Source organism: Macaca mulatta, chromosome 12, assembly GCF_049350105.2.
Source record: "Macaca mulatta isolate MMU2019108-1 chromosome 12, T2T-MMU8v2.0, whole genome shotgun sequence".
Lineage (NCBI taxonomy): Eukaryota > Metazoa > Chordata > Mammalia > Primates > Cercopithecidae > Macaca > Macaca mulatta.
The window spans coordinates 114843443-114861454 of record NC_133417.1 but is presented as its reverse complement, the minus strand read 5'-3'; the positions used below and the strand labels follow the sequence as shown (position 1 = coordinate 114861454).

The window sequence follows — 18012 nt, the reverse complement described above, 5'->3', positions numbered from 1 at the left end:
TGAAAAAAAAATCCCATAAGGTTATTGTGTTTGAGTTGAGAGTAGAAAATTTAAAAAAAATAATAATAATGCACACCTTGAGTGTCCACCCAGAGGCTGTCAGCATCCATGATGGAGTCGTCAATGGTGGTCTCGTCTTTGTAATCGTCATAGGTTTCTGTCTTATATTCAGAAAATGCAACCTCTTCTCTCTCAGGGGAAGCTGGAGCCTCTGGGGAACCATCTTTGGGTTCTGCCTGGGCTTCAGCTGCCTCTTCTACTTCAAACTCTTCTTCGTCATGAGGAGATGGTCTCCTTTCCACCTCAGGCTGCTCTAGTGCTGCAAAACGCACGCTGTGGGACCCTGACTCCCCTTCATCAGTTGTGGTTTGCACTACAGTGATGAAATCATCCTCGATGGTCACAACAGACTCAATCACTCCTTTGTGTTCACCTGGGCAGGTCTCCACAAATTCCTCCCTGGCACCTGAGACACCCAGGTCAGTAATCTGAAGGGTGTCTGAGCGGAAGAGCAGTTTATCATATTCTCCCTGGGCTTCTATCTCTTCTTCCTCACTCTGAATCTCTGCTGGTTCAGATATGATTGCTTCATGCAATGGCTCTGCAACATCAGAAGGCGTGATGGATATATCTGGGGTCTCTTTGCTTTCTTCTTTTGGCCCCTGAATAAATTCCATCTGGACATCAGCTCTCTCATCTGTGGCTAAATCAGCCTCTGAAACAGCAGGTGGGCAAGGTATTTCCACCGACAGTTTGACAGCAATCTCATCTTGAATTAGAGATGATTCTGGAGATGTTTCCTTCTTGCCCTCATCAGCTTTCAAGGACTCCATGGTAAGACTTTCATGCTCACCACTAGACTCATAGGACTCCTCCTTGTCTACAGCCTCCTGGTGCACCAAGTCAGGCTTGGCCACCTTCTCTTTGACTTCTGTCTCACTAACTTTGATGCCTTCTTTCATGTGGCCAGACTCGACACCCATAAATGCATCTACCTCCTGCGGTGCTTTGGATGAGGGGGTCATGTCCTGTGTAGCCTCAAGTTTTAGCTCTGTTGTCCTTCTATCATCTATGTTTAGCCCTGAAGCCATCTGTCCAAAGTCACTAATTTTAACATCTAGTTGACCCTGGACAGCAAAATCCAGACCTTGTTCCACCTTTTTGGATGATTCTACCTCAGCTACCTCTGGCACTGAACTAAGACCCTTCTCCGCTTTCTCAGAGGATGCATCTGTTGGTATTGACAAATCTTTGGCCAAAGCTTGCTCATAGGTTACTCCTAATCCGAATGTTTCTACTTCATCACCAGCCTCTTCAGTTTTCTTGGCATGTTCTTTTGAATCAGTATGTTCTTCACTTTTTTCTATTACAGTATCCAACCTATCATTAGCTTTCTTCTCTTGGTCAAACTCCTTACTCAGTCCTGATTTGTCATCAGAGATATGCGCGGATGCTTCTTTGTCAACACTGAACTCATCTTTGACTCTTCCGGCTGCTGCCAGTTTCACTTCAATCAATGAAAGGTCTGTGGCCAAATCTCTTCGAACTTTATCATCAGTGCCTTCATAAAAGGAACCACTCTCCCCTGATAAATTCTCACTGTCTTGAACAGGTGACGGCAATGGGACTGTGTATTTATTGAACACACAGTAGCCCAGGTCTTCGAGCTGACTGTCCGTTTTTACAATGACATGGTTTTCATCAGTTACCGGGGGCAAACCAGTACGACTATCCTCAACCACAGTCTCTGATGGGACTGATTTCCTCCTGGCAACCTCAGCATCTGCACTCACAGAAGCCAGTCTTGACCTTGTGCCTGCCAGATCTAGCATTTCAGGCAGGTCCGGTGCCATGACAGTACCATTTTTGTAAAAATCTTTGGCTAGGAAAGGAGACTCACATGATGTCTCCACTTGAGTACTTTCTTCTCCGGTAGCTTTTACTTTCTCTATCTGTTCCTCCTCTTTGCTTTCTACAGGGAAGCAAGGGGCTTTCTCTAGTGCTGGTGTGGTGGCTGGAAGGTAATCATCCCCTTCATCCATACTTCCACTAGTGTTGGTTAGAATATCGGAAGCCAGAGGAGAAAGATCATGTCCCCGACCAAAGTTAAATCCAAGGGCTATGGAATCTAGGCAAGACATAGGCAAATTGATTGACATGCTTCTTTGTTCTATTGCAGACCTACCACCAAGTCCTAAACTCCTGCTGAGGGTCAAATCATCCTTATTCTTACTGTGGAGGTCCCTTTTCTCTCCATACACTTTTGGATCAATAGTGAACATTCTTTCTTGAGGAGAACTGGGTTCTTCAGGTAAATCAGATGGATAACTCTGTGCGAGAGTGCTGTACCCTGTTTCTTGTGCTGGAGGACTGGGCTGGGGTTCTTTTCCTGTTTGAAACTCCTTGTCACCATTTTTATGCATGGGAGACATGGTATCAATAGACTCATGGACACTTTCTCTAGTGTCACTCAGTTCATAGTAATCACTGCCTGGCTCAATGCTTTTTGTTGCTTCTTCCTTCAAGGCAGATGTTTCAAAGTACTTGGACATTCCTGATTTATCTTCATAAAATGGCATGTCAAGCTCAGCTGATGTTGCAGCTCCAACCCCTTCAATCTTATCTTTGTCATCAACTCTCATTTCAAAAAGTTCCTGAATTGAGCTCTTTTCAATTAATGCAGATGGTTCGGTCATGGCTTTCTCCAGTGTTTTAGAGGTCATGGCTGAATCTGTAACTGCTTGCTCCAAACTTACAGGGAACGAGTCCTGTTTCGACATATCTGTGGTAGGCTCTTGGTCTTTCTGTTCTGAGAAAATATGCTCTGTGGAGGTCTGAATTATGCCTGCTTCTTCATCTGCAGGTTTTGGGGGTTTACTCTCTTTTGGCACAGCTTCTTTGTCAGAAATGGTGGTTTTTTCTTCAAGCTTCAGCTCAAGTTCCTTTTCAGTAAGTATAGGTTCCTGTCCACTGGGGGTGAAAGTATCTTTCTGCTGTACAGTCTCTTGATTTATGGCCTCCTTTTCTTCCTCTAAAACTTTCCCTGTAACATGTTCTTCTACAACTGGAATGTGAGTATCTTTGGGTAAGGTCATTGCCTCTGAGGGTGGTGCTTCTGCCGTTTTGTCAGGTTTATCCTCATAGGGCTCTTCAATGTTAAAACCATCTTTGGCAGTAGCTGGGCCACTGGTTTGTTGCAGAGATTTTTTGTCATCTGGCTGTAAAAAGGCAGGGGTGAAGGGTGATGTGTCTGTAACTATTTCATTCTTCATGACATCTAAAGGAAGAGTGAAGCTTCCACCTTGAAAGGGACTTGGCATGGGAGAATCAAATTGTTTCCCTTCCCATTTTGGGATATCATCAAATACGTCTTTTTCCCTCATGGGAGTCAGAGGGCCAGGAGATATTGGAGCAACTAAACCCCACTCATCCTTTTTTGCTTCTGTTGGCATTTCGATGAACCAGTCCTTTTGTTCTTTTGGAGTTGGAGGCTCTTTAGGGAGGTCAGTGCCAGGTACTACAAGGCTTGGTTCTGTCTTCTGTTTCATGTCTTCCAGGCTGGCAACAAGAGTGTGCCCAAACAAAGCTGGGGGTGCTTTTTCTTCTTCTGTGCCTTGCATGTCCTTTTTATCAGGGTAAGTTTTAGTTGTCTCTGGCTGAGAAACTAAGGCAGCATGTTTAAGGTCTTCACCAGGCTTACTTTGCTTCTCTGACTCCTCTTCCTTCGTGTCTAAAGGCTCAGCTGCGGAGGGAGTCAATTCCTGCTGATCATGGAACTCCATCTTCGAGGCTGTAAGTAAATCTGAAGTAATCGGGTTGATTTTTAAACAAATAATAGGCAAGTGCATTCAGGAAATAAGCTTAAAATTATATTTTGAAGTGATAAATGAATGGTAGAATAACAACAAAAATTATGGAACATGCAAGCATGCTACCCATGTAAAAATCAATATGAAAAGGTCAGGACTGAGATTTATGTGTACTATTACTAAAATGAACTCTGGTTATAAATTAATGTGCAAAGGAATTGTAAGAACAGTATATTTCTGGATATTCTTTTCTCTTTTTTATTTGTTTGTTTGTTTTTGTCTCTCCTAAACCTTATGTGATGTGTATTATAGAAGAAACGAAATTCATGTGCCTTCTATACATAAAGATTATAAGCTAATGAATATTGAGTAAGCAGCTAAGTTAGGGTACTGAAGAATATTTAGTAAGGACTAAATATAGATAAGACTTGATTTCTACTGAACATTTTCATTGGTTTTATCATTTAAAAATGAATTGGTAGGCTATGGGCAGAGGGCCAAGTAATGCACAATGATGTAATGTTAATAGTTTCAGTTAACTTGATCAACAAATGTCAGGGCCAATTCTTTAGGCATCCACAGGTTACTGGCATAAATTTTTAGAATTCATCTGAAATTAAATTTCAGAAATATAAGTAAATATTTGCTATCAATTTTATATGATATGACTTAAGAATTTACAAGCCAGTTTCTATCACATATTGAAAAATTTAAATTCCTAATCATTACTTAGTCTGTACGATAGATATAAGAAAATCTGAATTACACTGTTGATACTGGGAAGTCATGTGAGTAACAAACTTTTCAAAACAGTCAACTATTGAAATAACTTTATTCCCATGCTCATGACCTCAATCCCTGCAGCATGACCAACTGGTGAAGCATTGGCCAGTATCGGCTTTAGAGGTGCTCCACAGAAATTAGATAACACATTTTTATAAAATAATAAAATTCAACCATCTCTAAAAGAGCAAGTGTATGGATCATCATTACCTTATATACTTATGTGTCCTGTTGTAACAATAGAAAAAAAATACTTTATGAACTTCTAATAAAGGTTAGATGAATGAAAACTCAAGAGATATGGGGATGATCAGAAGGGTTGGCTGCCATGGGGAGAAAATGATATGAGAAGCATCAGCAGGAGCTCAAGAAAATCAAACCAGTATTCATTGAAGCATAAAAAATATAGCACATTTTGGTTGCAAACAAAAACGATTCCACAATTTAAGCCTCTATGTGCCAAAATCCAACTGTACGATTTGAAATAAAAGCATATGAATTGCTGTCCCCAAAATAAAAACAAAAATATACATGTATTAGCAATGTGACTGGCAAACATTTGAGATGAGGGGGGCGGGTAAAAAAATAAAATAATAAAATAAAAAAAGAAGCTCACATAGCATCATCAGCCTGGCTGCAAAGCGTATTGTATCATGGCAAAGGAAAACCAGGAATCAGCTACAGCACTGGAAAACCAAGCTGCCACACGGCACTTGCGCAAGCCACGCTCTCTGCACATGAAGCCTACAACAGTGGACTTGTTATCATAAGACCCAGCGATGAAATAGCGAAATAGCATTGGAAAGGCATCAGGTTGGTAAGCCACTGGAGAGATCATTTGCAACAAAACACATGCAAATCCTGAGAAAGACACACCTTCCCCAGCAGAGGAAGGGGTTTTTACTTCTGGAGACACCTCCTTGACCTCTTTTACACTTTTCTCATGTGGGGCCCCTGCCGGGGCACTCTCTTCGGGAACTATTTGGGCCTCCGCACTAGACTCCATTTGGCCCTTACTGAGGCCTTTGGGTTGGTCTGAGGACTTAGCAGCCCCACACTCTTTCTCAGGAAGAGCAGCAGGTTTCTCTTCCTCAGCCATCCGACTCTCTAGCGTTTCTTCTTCTTAGGGATGAAAAAGATGTTGACATCATGACCACAGAACAATACATGAAATGACAGAAATATTACTAAAGGAACACTTTCAGCTCCATTAGAATGACCTCATGAAGACCTCAGCTGTCTTTTTTATTTTACCGTTTGGATGAACAAATTAATATTCTAATGCAACATACATTATGTACTGGTTGGAAAACTATGATGTATAATCTGCTAATAGTGATGACTTTTAAAGTCTCATTAAAAGGCAATTTATTTTAAAACTTGAGAGCTGAAAGGGTTGTATTGATTGATTACCCTTATTGGAAATGGCAGTAAGTTGCACGCATGTGGAAAGCTTGCTGGAAATAAGAGATGGTGCTGCCGGATAACAGATGGTTGTGAAAAGATGGATGTACTGATGTACTGAAAAAAAAAGTATTTCAATTTGTTAGACATGTGCTGTTTTCGCCAATGCAGGAAGCCCCTACATAAGAATTCCCGGCTGCTTTATTTAAAATGTGCAAATTTTGCTAAAGAAATCTTTGGGAATAAAAAAAGCCTTGCCTCAAAAGAATATCCAACCAACTACCTTAACAGCTTTATCACAAAGTCCACCAAATTTACTTAAAATACAATTTATTTAGCATTTACAAGGTAAGGGACTACCTAAGTCAAGTTATGTTAGCTTCATTGCATTATGATGTTGGAGAAAATGAACATTTTCAAGAAGTAAAATAAAATATGTTAAAAACAAGGTCAAGGTTAAATTTAAATCTGTTTAGAAAAGTCTACCTCTGGGACACAACTATTACCATATTGTTTAACTCCCTGAAATATCAGTAAATATCAGTTCATGTATAATTCTCTTTGACACTAAAGAAAAAATATGCACATTAGTAATAAAGTCTTATTTCTGTAATTCAAAACAAAATCATCAAGGAAAGATCATTGAGTGGCAATCAAACGGCCAAAATAACCACCCCCCAAACCATGTATATCAAATAAAAAAGTTAACATTTAAGATGTAAAGATAAACTTTTCAAGTTCATGAGTTATTGCACTAATTTGTTTCTCATTTACACTTGAAATGTCAGTAAAAATAAGTAAATCCCATTTTGTCACTTAAGGAATTAGAGAGAAGTATATGAGCTGTTTTATAGTTTTATAAATGGAATATTCTTACAAAATTCTTATGAAATAATTGTGCATTGTTTAAATGGCCCTGAGGGAAAGACTACAGATAAGAAGAAAAGGAATTTTCTTTTTTTTTTTTTTTTTTTAGAAATATTAATATCCTCAGAGAGAAACAGAGGGAGAGAGAGGGAAATAAAGAGCTACGTTATCTCTTCACATTTAGCACTCATTTTTATTTTTGTAATTTAATTATGGAATTTAAAGTAGCATTTTAAAAATTTAGATTCTAACTTGTCATTTTAGGAAAATTTTATAATGTCATAGATTTTGATTACAGTTAAAAGAATTTTAATATAACTGCACTATAATGTTACCTTTTTGAATAAAGTCTAATCAAGTTAATGTACATGTTTTCAAATCCATGTAGCTTTTTAGCTTTCCATTTTCTCATTTGGTATAAATCATATTTATTTCCACTACAATTGTTCCTTATTTAAAAACACACATATTTTAGAAATTTAGTTTAGAAGAACTTAGTTTCACTTAATAGGACTTATATTTCTTTATCGGAGAGCCTGAGCTATTCGTGTTCTGTTTTCAAAAGGGTCCTTGAAGACGCTTATTATGATGACTGTAGTTGGTGAGCTGTAAGCTTATTCCTTATTGCTTTAGAACTATCTGCTTTCATATTAAATATTGTCCCTTTTGGAAATAAACTCTTCGCCTAAGCAAAAATATATTTAGCTGTACCTTTTTTTTTTCTTTACCAAAACTACCTAGTTAGAATGAAACATATTGCAAACCATCACCTACTTATTTTATCCTCACGATAACCAATTATACACTTGAGTCTCTCAGCTTTATAAGGCTAGAATGACAAAGGCTTTGAATCATTTCCTTCATTTTAGTCCAGCTCTACTGATGTGGGCCAAGATTTAGTCACCTGGGGAAGCCTCTGTAGTTTCTGTAGATGATTACATGATATGGGGAAGTACATTGTTTCCGTAACATTTATTCTGCTCTAAACAGATTCTTCATTCTTTCTCTTTTAAAGATCTATCACATTAATACAGCACTAAAAAGAAAGCTAATGCTATTTAAAGATACTATTTAATAGTAACATTATGTGTCTAAGGAGTAAAAAAATTATATTAAGAGTCATCTTGTTTGGTTTGGGTAAGAATATGTTCTTCCCCCGCTGATTATTGGCAGGGAGCAGAAAGAAGTCATACTTTAACAGAATAGTTTTTTGCTTCTCTCTCTCTCTTTCTCTCTCTTTCTTCTCAGAAGCAATGATACAGAAAAAGGAAGTGCTCACATGCCTCTAGTAAGGCTTCTTTTATATAAATTGTTAAGGCATTTGGATAGATTCAACTTATATAGGAACTTCACTTTCATGCAGAGAAAACAGGCTCCTATCCCTCCCACCCTGTATGAAGGCACACTTAACATGATGCAGGTGGTCAAAGCTGCAGGCCGGGGAGGAGGAGCAAAAGGAGACCATGCTTGGTTCACCTTTCTCCTGGCCTAAGTGGGCCTCTGCATTCTGCGCTGTGACACTGGGGAGCACACTAGAGGTGGTCCATTCTGAGCTGAACAAAGGATGCTCATAGTACTCCTCATCGGAATTGTAAGGGTCATCATCAGGCACAGACACCGAGATGGAGGGGGCTAGGAGTCTACGCCTCTCCCCGCTGGTGGTAGGTTCATGGCTGGGGAACCTGTGTAGAGGACCCACTTGATCCTCAGCCCCTTCATCTACAAACAGACACACAGGAAGAAACTGCAGGGAGAACTGGACAACACAGACACAAGATCAGACGGACGAGACAAACACCTACACAAGGACACGAAGGGCCACAGAAGCAGCACAGCAGGATGAAGGGAAATTAGCAAGATCAAGCTGATGGAGGATGGGAGACAGCGAATGTTTCATGCCTCAGTAACCACTCAGTTCCACCTATCCCTTAAGCAAGTTTGTCATTGATCTAAGTGAACCAAAAGCATTGACAGTCCTGCTGCAAAATAAAAATCATCTATACATTCCTCTCAAACAAGTCAGAATAACCAAGGAATCGTTGGAATAGAAACAAAGCCTTACAAAACAAATGCATTCTTTGGAAGAAATTCTTTCAGGAAGATTAACTCTACTCGTGCTTATATCAATATATTTATAAGTTAAAAAAGAAGAAAGTTGTTAGGATTTAATGCCTGTAAGATTATGAAGAAAATAGTCCTGTTTAAAACATAGCCTTAATTTTCTAGGATGCACAAGTAGTTAGTGTTTTGGTTAATTTAATTCTAGTTAATAACGTTAACCAGAAAGTCATTTTTAATTTTAGTCCTGTTAAGAAAAATCTACAATGCATTATTCCTCTTCCCTGCCTTAATAAGAAATGAGCAGTCAGCATAGCTCTTTCTTTGGATGCTAAGGCTAATGTAGTACCTAGGGACATCATTTTAAACAGGGTTCTGATTTGCAGGGCAGAGAAAGTATACTGTTTTAAGAAAGCCTCTAATATTATAAACTTGTTTTCTTATGTTTTGTTTCCCTCCTGAAAGCTTAGTAGAGATACAATTAGCTGAAAATTTCTGCAGAGTCGGCTACAGATTCATCAAGACTTTATTCCATGTAGTTTCATTTGTACCACTGGCTCTTGGCTGTTTTTCATGTTTCAAATCTCTTATTGCATGTTTCTTATCGAAATGCTAAAGTAACTACTCTCATTTCTGTTCTTTCCTGTATCTTGCCTAGGAAATTTGCATTATTTAAATATATCTCCTTAAATATACAACTGTAGATCAGTCTGCTTAGCATTTGGATTCTTGTATAATTCAATGAGCACTTGGCTTCTGATGTGATGCAGACATTATATCTCAGGCCTATGTGGTGGTTACTAAATTTGCTAATCACTATTTATTTACTTATATTGAGAAATCAATTTAAAACTTCATGACTCTCAATAATAAGAACAAAATCTATAGTATCTATCTGTACAGTTTTTATTTATATCAGATTTTAAGAAGACAAAATTATAGCATTAATTTGCAAATATACTATATTTTTAGGACAGTAACTTATTTTTGGCAACCAAGTGATGACAACTAGAAATAAGTCTGAAATCATGAGGATACTAAAATAACATTTTGTAGAGTGAATACATTTAATCTTTCAAGCACATTATTTACTGATTGTTCCATGGAAGATGTTTCTGGATAGATGCTCAGAACTTTCTCAGCCACAATGCTTTTTATATCATGGGATAGCAGAAGCCTAAAATAACATTTGGTATTCTTAGTTCAACTCGGCACGATTTCGCAGCTGAGCAGATAATTGTCCAAGATCTGGCCTACAACACTGACTGAATCATAGCCCTGGCTTGTCACATGTCCTAGCCATTCATATTTCTCTCAGTGGATCTCTGGGGCTATAAACTCCCCATGTATGCAAGTTACTTCTAAAACTCCTGATATGTTCCATAGGGTACTTCCATGATCAATAAATGAAAATGGGATATGTTCCTCTCTGCTTTTCAACATTTATTTTCTGGGAGGTACCGCAGACTATAGTATAAAACTGAAGAATTTCAAGCTGAGAGTAAACCAATACTCATTGTTTTAACCTTTTGCAGATTCTGGCCATCTCTTTCCTGTTGTCATTGTTCTTTGTGAAAGTGCCAAAATTTAAAAACAGTCCAGAGCCTAGCTTCAGATCTATAGCATTTTAAAAAATGGTATTTTCTATTCTGAAAACTTTCACTCTAATCAGGAAACAACAAAAAGAATACCACAAAATTTGAAAGCTCCAGTGGAAAAAGTAGCTTCTTTGTAGTACTTGTCTGGCCTGGGACCAAGGCAACTTCAAAAAGAGTGTCTGGCAAAGTCCAATCTTCTCTTGGTACTGTGAGCTGTCTGTACTCCAAGTCTCTGTTTAAGACCTATAAGCCTAAAGTCCATCTACGTTGCAAGCTCTAGAGATATGCCGGGGAAGCTATGCTTTATGGGGACCAGGGAGGGCTAAGCCAAACAGGGCACTTGATTCTAATGATAATGATAGAAGACATTAGATTCTCATTCCTTATGGTGTTGTGCATGGCAGGTGCATCTGGATCACTCTCAATGGAGATGGAAGACATAATAATTTTAAATAAATAAATAATAAATGGAATATTTATTTTTAAGCTTTTTTTTTTCTTAAAGGAAATTAGTATAGTAGCTTGTAACAAATAACTCTCATTTGAAGATAATTTACTTCCATAGTCTCACAGTAAGAACCTTGATAAGAAACAGCCTTAGGGATGTAGTGCAACCGTGATTGCAGAATTTAGATTTGGATTTGCATTCTGGATAAGACACTTATCCAGACATAAACCATGACATTTTGGGCAAAGGAGTGGAAATGAATATTATCTATCTTTGTGGGTTGCGGGGAGGATTAAATGAGAAGATATCTGTGAAAATGCCAAGCACAATGTCTGACTCCATACATCTTAGCATCTGTGTCTTCAGTGTACTCAAACAAGTTGTCAGGTACCTCTGTTCTTTCCCCTCATTTAACACATCAAAGTTGGAGTTGAGAGACATATGAAAAATTAAATTTATTTCACAACAGTTTGCTGTTTGAGGTCAGGATTGAATGTATGCATCCTTTTACTAGAAGTGGGCATGCTTCTGGGGACTCTGCTTTTGCCACAGAATATTCTATTTCATTTAATAATGTGTTATGCTAAAAACAGGGTAACCTTATATACCTTGGACTTCCGCATAGTTCTTCTGCATAATTATAATCTTCAAAAATAAAGCTTACCTGCTTTCAATGGAGGAATAAACTTTACTTTCCCTAGTTTGCTTTCATTCAAACTTTTTTTTTTTTTAATAAAGCATTTGAAAATTTACACTGGGCTAATGTAAGGTTTGCCATGTAAAACCCAGCCTTGGTATGCCAGCCTCCTTTGGAGACTGCATCTTGTGGAATGTTAGTGATTCGGTGCTTTTTGCTTGCTGTGGCATCACAGCATATGGTTGATGGCTGCTGGCTGCACTTACATTGTTCTCCACATTTCCAAGCCCTTTCCATTCTGCCAGCTTTTGACTGAGGACTCCTCAGTCTGCTGACTGTTACTGCTGCCCCAGAATGACATAAAGAGAAAACTACTTTCAGATGAGCGATGATTAGGTCACCACATCCATGACACAGGAAAACACCACCCTAGAATTCTGGAGCAAACCTAAAAGCGCAGAAAGAATCCTGGTTCTATGTTCAGATTATTCCATACCTTCACAGCCTTCCAAATTCTAATAGCTCAGTCCAAATGACAACTATTATGATTAGGCCAAAAAGAAAAAGGAGGTTAATTTGAAAACATCATAACCAGTACAGTTTTGGTTTACTGTACCATAGTTCCTTTTCTAAGTGTGCAGCTTGTTTCATTTTTTTTTGATCAAAATCCCTTGTAAATGTTTTCCAGAATAAGCACATGTCCTGGGAATTACTAATATTACATTAATTATAATAAATATTCATAAATGATAGTAATTAACATTTTAAATTATTTTTAGTGGAAGCTCTCATGCTTTCCCTTTGGGAAAGAACAGCTTTAAAAAGTTTGATAATTAATAAAAAGAAAGTGTATCCTCAAAATCGCTGAATTAATCTAACAAAAGAGCTTTCTTCCATTTGTACAAAAGGATCAGACTGCAGCAGTCACTACTCCCTCAGATTAAAGTTGCTTTGAGGGTATCAAGGAGGGTAAATAATCCGCTAGATAAGGCAAAAAAAATCCACCTGCTCCCTTTCCACCTGACCTGCTATAAGCAATATATTGATGGAATTTGGGCTGAGTATTTACAAACTACTTGGTTTGAAAAATTGAACAGTTCAATCCTGTCTTGTGACTTGTCACTAATTTATTTTCTGACAAAACTAAACTTAAAAAATACTTGTATATTACTTAAGTGTGGCTTAACATAAAAGACAAGCAGTAGTTTGTCTATACCACAAATCTTTTACATATTTAAGGTGAGAATATTATCTGGTCTTTATAGAGGTAGAGTTTATAAAATATATACATCTATTTTTCTTAAATCTCAAAAAATGGGTATACATTTAAAAGGAAATAATCAGAACTTCAGATAGTTCAATGCTTAAAAAATTAAAAATACAAGTTTGGCTTGAAAATAACTTTGAATTACTTTCAATAAGAGGTTAGTTGGTGTTTTCCTTGAATATCTTGAAACAGCTTGAAGAAAGTAATTCCAAAATATTAGGGAACTCTGGAAAGTTGACACCTAAGTTACCCAAATGTGAAGGTGATTCTACATTTTATTTATTTATGCTTTCATTATATCCATCATATTGCCCTACAGGAAGCAGGCTGGGTGAATTCCCAGATGGATGGAGGGCACTGCTTCTTTCCTTTCTGTTCCAAATTCCATATACAGTAAGAAGATTAAATGACTTGACCTCAAGCTGACTTTTGGAGTAAACCTATTCTGTCAACATCATATCCCTCTCTGGGTTAAGAGGATTCTCTGATGCTTGAAAAGCTTTAAGTAGGAGCTTAAAAACATTTTCCATGGCCTGAAGGAGGTACAAGGGTCATGTCAGGCTTCCCCCTGCATTCAGAGTGAAATCTAGGCCACTGACCCCAGCTGACCACGGCTTACTCTCACACTCCCCTCCACTGCTCTACTCCTTCTCACTACCCATTAGCCACGGACCACCTTCAGTTCCTGGGCCACTTCATCTTCTTGGGCACCTGAGCACCCTTGTGCTTTTTTCTATCTTTGTTTGGCCAACACTTTCTCCTCATGCTTCTGGTCTTAGCTACTTACCCATCCCCTCACCTCCCAATAAAATAAGATTTCCCTTGTAATATTTTAAAGCTCCCTATTCTTTTCCTTTTCAATGCTAATCCAATTTAAAATTATTGGTAAGTTTATTTATTGGATTCCTGTTCTTCACTAGATAGTGTTTGTTTTATTTATTTATTTATTTAGAGACAGAGTCTTGCTCTATCTGGAGTGTAATGGCGCCATCTTGGCTCACTGCAACCTCTGCCTTCTGGGTTCAAGTGATTCTCCTGCCTCAGCCTCCCGAGTAGCTGGGATATAGGTGTGCGCCACAATGCCTGGCTAATTTTTGTGTTTTTAGTAGAGACAGGGTTTCACCATGTTGGCCAGGCTGATCTCGAATTCCTGACCTCAAGTGATCTGCCCGCCTCGGCCCCCCAAAGTGCTGGGATTACGGGCTATAGTGTACTCTTTAAAAGCAGGGATCATGTCATTTTGTTCACTAGTATATACTCAGAATTTGAAGAGTACCTGAAATATTGTAGGACTCAGTAAATATGTGCCCAGTGAATGGATAAACACAAGGTCAAAAGGAACTTTTCAAACATATAAATTAAAAGATTAAATCACATTAACTAATAATCATTGGCTGCTATGCACTGATTATTATCCCTAACATTTCTTTTATTCCTCAGAAAAATTTAATTTGTTTATTATTTCAGGCAGTAAATTGGGGAAAAAAAGGGCTCAATTTAAGAAAGAAAAACCTTGCTAAGATAAATTTAGGTTTATAAATATGTAACAAAATAAAATTATATTAGAGTTGATAATATATGGTTCACTAATTCAATTTTTTATATTTAGGAAGTCAAAGAATATTTTAAATGGACCTAATTACAAATGATAAAAAGACAAGTCTTTTAAAATAAATGTTCTTCAGTCTTAAACACAGTAAAAAGGAAAAAAAAAATGTGTGAATGAATAACATAAACACTTCTAAACTTCTGGTTTTAATATATGAAAACTAAGTAATATGGAAACAACAATGGAGCCCTAGTTCTCCTCTGCCTTTTCTTACAACTCTCAAACAATAAACAAAGGTTAACTGGTCTAAGAGAACCAGTAATTGTTCCCTTTTAAGTAGTGCCTTTCATCTCAAATTCTGAATGAATATTCTTCAAAGGCATCTTTTTGTTTTATCAATGAGAACTGAAAAGCTGACATGACATTCCATGGTGAGTAAGTTCATAAAAAGATCCATGGACAATAACAGGTCTCAACAGGAAAGAGTCATGAGCTCAGCTTCCAGTTCAATGCTCTCAACATCAGATTCATTCATTAACTTCTTCATTTATTAATTAATAATTATTAAATTTGCTACAGGTCAAGCCCTGGGGAAGGTCTTGGCAATATTATAGTGAGCAAAACAGATAATTCCTGACACTTTCATAAGGAAATGTTGATTTCATTGATAAATCTGACTCCTACTATTATGGAGATTACATTTATATTTATTTTAATTTTTGTTCAGTCACTTACAAGGTAGAATTGTATCTTCCTGTTAAAGCATTCTAAAGTGAATGGGTTCTCTACAGTTATTTTAGCAACTGAACACAAAATTATCTTTCTTAATCAAGCAGATTTCTTTTATTTACCAAATTCCTCTACTTTTGCTTTTATAAAAATAAGTGATTATTTATTTAAAGTCTTTGTTTCTTCTTCATTATTTGAAACAGATAGCTCCAAAGCTTGGTCACATACTAACCAATACCAAAGTCCAGAGCTTACTGATTGAAGTTCATTGTTCACTCTTTATCAGAAGACAAATCCTGAAAAGTCCAATGGCCTTACCTTCCTCCACTGTGACAGTCTGTTCTGAGGCAGGTGATGGGGGTGGAGAAGGAGGCAGATTAGCTGTTTCTTCAGCTGCTAAAGATCAAACAATGGAAAAATGAGATGCAATAATTAATCCTTTTAGGCTGGTAGATGTGTAGGAAGTTCTGCCATTTGTAAAAAGACCTTTCTATAAAATCAGAAAAAGATTCAATAGTAAGCTGCATTTGATTTATTTTTAGGCCCATTACCTGATTCATGTATTTTTGAAAACCTAAAAAATAAGATAAGCATTTGATATTCTCCCAAAAAGTGATTTTATCATCTCTAGAAAAACAGATTAGAGATGCCTGCTAAAATTCCATCATTACTCTCATTAATGTGTCTACCTGTTCAATTAATAAAATATTTCATTTTGGCCCTAATTTACCATATGAAAACACACACAGGCAGGCAGACGTTTTTAGTCTGGATTCAGCTACTGACTGAAAAAACTATTAGAACTCTATTGTTCAACTGCTCAATCTGGAAACGTGTTATCTTGACCACTCATAGTTATTTTAGGGGACATATTTTTTAAACCTTTTGTTCACTGAGTCTAATTTCAAAACCCATCTTCTGTATGTATTCTCAGAAAAGGAAAAATAAACTTTCATAGCCTGAGCGAACTTTCAGACAAAAGCCATGTGCTGAGTAAACTTCTGGTCTTAGCAATCGATACACGTGAAGACGAACCAGAGAAAAATGTTCTAAAAGATGTAATTCATTTACAGTCAATCTAAGTTTTATTTTTCAAGACACTTACATGATTTGTGATCCCCTCATATGACAGTAAGAAATTTCAAAAGGAAATATTTCTCAATTAAGGCCAGTGGTTAAATCTATTTAAAATATTAGGGGAATTTCAATTTCATAAAGTAGTTAGTAGAGGCAGCTTTGGGATGACAGGTGACTTTTTAGTTCCTTATCCTATGGGCTTCTGCATGGTGTATTTTAAGATTTCAAGTTTTAAAAAATTGAGTTTTCTTTTCTTTCAAGGAATAAAAGTGAACAATAAACTGAAGGTTAATGTTTTAGATTAGATAATTCTTTATCTATGTGTTTTAAGAGGAAAATAGTCCTTAATAATTAAAAAAATCCCACAGTACTAAAAATACTGAGTGTATTCTAAATTACTATTTTGGGAGGGAAGATTATTTTTATTATTTACTTTTTAATAGACAATTAAAGGAATACTGATCAAAAAATCAAATATCACGGATATATTAGACTGTAAGAGAGGGAAATGGATATGTGCTATTTTTAGGCCTTTAAAACCATACCTTTCTATGACTTGCGTGTATATACCTGTGAAATAAATATATATATTGAATTTAAGACAGTCTCCTTTCTTGTATCTCTTCATGTATATACATCTATCTATCTATCTATCTATCTATCTATCTATCTATCTATCCATCTATCTATCTATCTATCTATCTATCTATCTATCTATCTATCATCTATCTATGAGTAGGGGCAGCAAGGCTTTGACTGAGAGTGTTTCCTTTGGCAAGCGTGCATTACATGACTTGCCTGGCCTAGAGGGCATTTGTCTTGTTACTAAGGGAGAGAACAGCACTCTCTCAGCGCCCTTAGATGAACCAAGTGAAGTTCAGTACTTCATATAAGATACAAAGTCATTCATGATTATAACAAAGCTCTGGCTATAGGTTTTGTGTAGTCAGTTCAGGAAGACCCAAACAAGGCTACAGTATAATCATTCACCAAAACCTGTAAAGGGAAATAATCATCTCTTATGAAAGTTTTAGTATATTATCTTTATGGGTGGAGCCATGAAATAATGCATTGGCTTTATTTTAACAATAACTATTTCTAGTGGTCCGGAAAATGAAAAAATTAAGGGCCCCTTAGGGAAAAGTCTAACTGTAAGCTCACTCCTCTAACTAAAGACTATGCAAACACTACAATGAACCAGTGGGAAAAGATGAAAATAGGTCCTAGTGCATACCCAGTTAAGGTGTCTGATGAATGTTACATGTAAGGATGAAGTACAAGATATGGCCTATCTTTTGAACATGAAGACTTTATCCTGTGATCAGGGTGCAACAGACACAGTGCCTGACCTGAGGATCTTCTCATTTACCTAAAGGCAGAGCTGCAGTCTGGTCTTTATGCTGAGCTTCTTTCTCTTGTTCACCTTTCAGGACTGCTACAGCCTCAGCAGTGACTACTTGAACTATCCTTGCAGACACCTCCTCTGTAATAAACAGTAACAAAATAAAATATAATGATGAGAAGTCTGAAACAGAAAGCAAGAGGAAAAGTAACTAAACAGTATAGTGGGTTAGAATTCCATTTTCTTCCCCCTAAAAAGTACAATATACTTTTATAATTGCAGAGAAAACATAAACACATATATACAAAAAAGAAGAAGAAGAAAAGAAGTTGGTATTCTAGGAGCTAAGCTAAGCAAGCAAAATGAGCACAGAACTGAGAAAAAAATACTTATATGGTATTTGAACATTTTTTTTTTTTTTGGCTTCAACAACAGAAATTTATT

The 18012-nt window shown here is 37.0% G+C and overlaps 1 protein-coding gene across 26 annotated transcripts in view; it reads right to left on the bottom strand.

Annotated features, from left to right (window-relative positions):
* The window catches only part of MAP2 (microtubule associated protein 2), a 315941-nt gene that overhangs the window by 38775 nt on the left and 259154 nt on the right, over positions 1-18012 (bottom strand). For 10 of the 26 annotated variants that reach the window (XM_077957491.1, XM_077957487.1, XM_028831061.2 and 7 more), the window contains 2 exons: positions 17596-17709; positions 15468-15545 (listed from right to left, as the gene is read on the bottom strand). In XM_077957491.1, the coding sequence (XP_077813617.1) occupies positions 15468-15545; positions 17596-17709 (192 nt within the window). Of the gene's footprint in view, positions 1-76; positions 3803-5468; positions 5715-15467; positions 15546-17595; positions 17710-18012 lie in introns of all 26 variants that reach the window. The other 16 variants (XM_077957477.1, XM_077957475.1, XM_077957481.1 and 13 more) reach the window with 5 other exon arrangements.